Source organism: Nicotiana tabacum, chromosome 7 (genome assembly GCF_000715075.1).
Source record: "Nicotiana tabacum cultivar K326 chromosome 7, ASM71507v2, whole genome shotgun sequence".
Classification (NCBI taxonomy): domain Eukaryota; kingdom Viridiplantae; phylum Streptophyta; class Magnoliopsida; order Solanales; family Solanaceae; genus Nicotiana; species Nicotiana tabacum.
Genome location: NC_134086.1, coordinates 44,812,986 through 44,817,593, shown reverse-complemented (window position 1 = coordinate 44,817,593; position 4,608 = coordinate 44,812,986). Strand labels below are relative to the sequence as shown.

The 4,608-nt window shown below is 35.7% G+C and overlaps 1 protein-coding gene across 1 annotated transcript; it reads right to left on the bottom strand.

Moving 5' to 3' along the window:
- Nucleotides 1-432: 432 nt before the first annotated feature.
- On the bottom strand, nucleotides 433-3,858 carry LOC107825952 (tubby-like F-box protein 3). Its single transcript, XM_016652886.2, has 6 exons — nucleotides 3,029-3,858; nucleotides 2,341-2,428; nucleotides 2,051-2,180; nucleotides 1,791-1,970; nucleotides 1,158-1,640; nucleotides 433-734 (listed from the first exon to the last, which is right to left on the bottom strand). The coding sequence occupies exons 1-5, from the start codon at nucleotides 3,326-3,328 to the stop codon at nucleotides 1,169-1,171; spliced, it is 1,170 nt and encodes a 389-aa protein (XP_016508372.1). The 5' UTR covers nucleotides 3,329-3,858; the 3' UTR covers nucleotides 433-734; nucleotides 1,158-1,168.
- Nucleotides 3,859-4,608: the final 750 nt, after the last annotated feature.

The window sequence follows — 4,608 nt, the reverse complement described above, 5'->3', positions numbered from 1 at the left end:
GTTCAAATTATTAATCTAGAATCAAATAACTTAAAATGGCTAAAATCCTAAATCGAGAAACTTCAAATTATGGCTCCGCCTCTGCCCACTGTCACAATTATAGTCTTGTAACAAATACATTTTTAACTTTATAGAGCCGTGGAATCAACCATTAATACTTGCATTAGGGTAGGCTGCCTACATAACACTTCTTAGGGTGCAACCATTCCCCAAACCCAGCGTGACTACGGAATGCTCCATGCACGAAGCTGCCTTTAAATATCGACAAGACACAAAATCTTGATAATATGAAGAAAGTTCTTTGAAACTTAATAGACAAATGAAACGTTGATGTTTTCAGTTCCAAGCAGCAAATTAATTGTCGTCGAATTATGATAAACACAAAAAGATAGTATAAAAGATATAGAAAGAGAGGTAAGGAAGGAGATGAAGTTCAAATGGCAACAACAATAATGAAGATTTCTCAAAGAAAAAAGGTGATTTAAGTAATTATGTACACAAATTAAAACAAACGTAATGTACAGAAGATGTTTAGAGTAACATGCTTTTTTCTACTCTGTAGCTGCACATTCTTTGGTTCTTTAGTTTCTGTACTGTCTTTTGTGCTAACATCCGAGAAGTTACAGTATGAAAAATGATAATCAGCTTTAGCATCTTATTTGCATTATGCACCATTGCTTCTCATTCGATCAATTTCCCACTGGAATTATTGCAGTTCCAAGCAGTAGTCCCCTCTGTTAAAGCACAAACAAATGCAAAGTCGAAATTTACAAGCCACAAGAAAATATTGAAGGTAATAACAACTCGGTAGTAGCATGGCTAACGCAACGTTATGTGAGACATGCTAAGATACTTGAACTTTTATCAAACGGTGTGTCCGTGTGAAAATTTTTATCTGTTCTAATCTTTGGTTATATGTCGTAAACCATCTCAAGTAGAAAACACCGAGAAAGTTAAGCCACAATTACTATGAACTTCTTTTCCGAAGTTGCATAACCGATGCAAGTGACAAAGTTAGCACAATAATCTTATAAAAATTGACTCCTTGACTTTATTAACATGAAAACAAGACCTTGTTCTATGACAATTGCCAAAGACTACGAGTAAATGATATGTTTGCAAATTTGAACTCTTGCAAGGAAAGAGGTAGAGCCAACCTTCAAGACAGTCATTCACAAGCAATTTTAGTGTCAAAGCTGCTAAGGCATATAGCGAATGCCTGGAATGCTGATAGTGGATAGCGGTAATCCATTGTAAACACGTCCTTCCCTACTTTGCCAAACTGCAGAATAACTTTCTCGTGTTCTGGTCCAGCCACACCATTCTCTGGAGAAGCCACCAACTGAAAGTTCTTGACCGAGGCGACAGTTACGCGACCATGAAAGTTCAAGCACCAGCACTGGAGCTGCTCATGCCATCTGGGAGCCTTGTTTTTCAGAACAAGTGAACCTTCTCTTTGAGTTTCTAAAGGTCCAGATAAGGACTTCTCCATGCGATTTGATTTGGATCGAAGAAACCGAAGTGGAAGTGAGGAATCACTATTGCCCATTGGAAAATCAACCTGTATTGGAGCTACACCTCCAGGTTTAATGGAAGAAACCGGGATAGCATCCATTACACAGTGCATTCTTCTCGGCCCCCTGCTAGTTACATAAGATGAATGACCTATCATTAACCGTCCAATACTGACCAATGTATTATTACCAATAATAACATTTTAGTCCATAGTGCGAAGAAGAGCAGTAATTAGAAGTCTCTTCCAAGCTTTTGCAAGAAAAGCAAAGCCGTACCTGGCTCCAAGTACATTCAACTCGTACGAAATATGAGCAACTTCATAGTTTCCAGCAGGCACTCTAGGATTCATTTGTTTTGAGCCCACAAGCCTAGTGGAACGGCTCTTCACCATTTTGGCTCCAGCATAAGGTAGAATAGCATCATACACAGTGAACTTGGTTCCAAGGAAATTTGATCTAAGCCAAAAAGAAAATGACTCGTTAAACACCATCTAAGCATTACCACTCACCCCATCAACACAAAAAGCAAGCCACACCTTAGTTTCCCGATACAAGTTCCACCTCCCTTTGACATTTCATCTGCATCTAGTGATATAATGTAGTCAGTGCAGGTCGGCCTCCTGTATTTCCGAGCAGCAAGGAGAAACTTGCCATCATCAGCCAATGCTGCCACAATAAACAGATGAAACAAAAATGACAGATGATTCCAAACTTGAAGATGCAATTCTAGCTGAACGTAATCATGCTTCCCTCCACACAACTCCTTGCTCGAAAAGATGAACTTCAACAAATTGAAGGCCCGTGTTCTGAAAGAGTGAATGCTCACCTTGAGTCAAACTGAGGTAAAGATGATATGTTTGTGTTGCCTGGTTTCGCTTTATAAAACACTGAAGGAGTGTCTCTCGTGGACCAGGCTGCAAAAACAGGGAAATACTTTCAAGAACACACAAAATCAAAGATAAAAGTAATAACAAACTTCATAGTTGATATGTAACTTCTTATGAGGAACTTTAAAATTTCATTACTTTCTTACTTTCATTCGACGGAGGGATGACCTTGTTTTTCCGAAATTACACAATAATTTGACAGTATAATTTTGTATCCAGTATGTGGATATAAAAATCATCATTTTTGCATAACAATAAAACTTGGAAGAAACTGTTTAGAAAGAAGAAAAAGGTGATTAAGCATATAATTGTCGAGAAGCTAGAATAGATACAACCAAAAACATGGAAGATGAACCAAATAGTTGGCTAGTGCCTAACATATAGCATTTCACAAGCTTCCTAATAAGCCAAGCTAATCTTGAATTTGAGTATATGCCTTCAGATTAAGCCTTGAAGAAATGAAGCTGTATTTGTTTTAAAGGGTAAAACCACTTAAAGAAACAAGAAAACTCCAAATCAAATAAACAAATTACTTACAAATATAACTACCTCAAATCCTAATGCAAATCACAAAGAAAATAAACACATCCTTAATCAATTGAAGTGGGAATTTTTTTTTTCTTTTACCTGCTTAACTGAAATTGGGAAAGTTAATTTGCCAGAAACTTCAGGGGTCTTTACCAATTCCTTCATAATCTCTCTCCAGCTCCTACAAACTCCAGCACAAGCCACAACATTTTTTCTCAAAGGCCATTTAGATTCTGTATCCTCAATCCTTTTAAGAACTTCTCTTAATAACTCTGAAGGCAAATTAGCCCAATAGCTTTCTATAAACTCTTCATCAATCTCAATCCCTTCTGTTTCCTCTGCCACAGCTACCACTGAGCTGTGGCGAGATCTTGATTTAGACCCATAACCCCACTTCATCCCAACCCCAAAAGATAAACAAAACAAAGAATTCTCAAACAAGCCTTACAAGATCAACAAAAACAGACCCATCTCACAAAATTTAAGACTAAAAATGCAAAATCTACAATTCAGAATGTAACTTAAATCTAGATCTGAAACCCAAGATTCACCAAAAACCAAAAAGATCAAAACTTTAATCGCCAAACACCAAAAAGATCTAATCTTTAGTACTCATTGATGTCTATGCTCAAGACCCATCTTCAAAAGAAAGCTGATATATGCATTAACACACAAAATTGAAGACAAAAATAAAACAACAACAACAACAAACCAGATGGGGTTTGAATAAAACTGAAAAAATGAGGAATTGCTGAATCTTGAAGTGAAGTGAATAGATAGAAATCAAAGAAGGTAATTTGGAAGGTGAAAATGAATAATAGTGGAGTATATTTATGTGTTTAAGATTAGGTTTGTAGTGTAAGAAGAAGAGGTGGAGGAAGAAATGAGGAAGCAGATGTGGGTAAAGAAGAAAATACGGAAACTACTGTATTTTTATTGTTTTGTGGAAAAAGGGTACGATAAATACAAACAATTACAAGAAAATACACATGATTTCACGTCATAATAAAAAATTGCCCATATTTTTACGCTTTAACCAATCTAGCCCATATTGCACATATTTGGGAAGCACTAGTAAATTCAAAACTTGTGTTCTTACGATCATTGTTTCTAAAAGCTATGAAGTTAAATATGTATTCTCATAATCATTATTTTCACTCTCTCTTCTTCTCACTTCTTCTACATATGCTTCAAAGGGTTGTCCGCTATTACTGTTTCTTACCATGTATCACCTGGTTGCAATGTAAGAAAAATGAAGAGTAGAATTTCACCATTGAAGACCATTCAAAGCTTTGCTTTCGAAATTAGGATTTTTTGAGTTTGTTAGTTGTTTGGATTGGGTGTTGTTCCAATTGATTGAAAATATCAAAAGGAGTTCAAAATTTAAATTTGAAGTGATTTGGAGTAGATTTGTGCAAGAACTGAGTTGAATTTTAGAAAAGACGCAAGGAAGAAGACGAAATCAGTTTTTTGTATAATTATGTATAATCTTATATAATAGTGTATATAAGTGTATAAACACATCTTATACATCTTTATATAAACGTCTGTAGACGAACTTCTTTCACGATTTTCAGTTGCAATTTTTGTTCAAAACCAGTCCAAATCTCCATTAAATGACTTCAAATTTCATATACAACCTCCTTATACTATTTCTAACAAGTCTAAATAACACTCAC

Bases quoted from the DNA above. Each gene is read 5' to 3' on its own strand.
- LOC107825952 (XM_016652886.2), bottom strand. From the start codon at position 3,328: ATGAAGTGGGGTTATGGGTCTAAATCAAGATCTCGCCACAGCTCAGTG. The intron at 2,429-3,028 runs GTAAAAGAAAAA...CTGTTTTTGCAG, and splicing joins TCCCAATTTCAGTTAAGCAG to CCTGGTCCACGAGAGACACT. The intron at 1,641-1,790 runs GTACGGCTTTGC...TGTAACTAGCAG, and splicing joins TTGAATGTACTTGGAGCCAG to GGGGCCGAGAAGAATGCACT.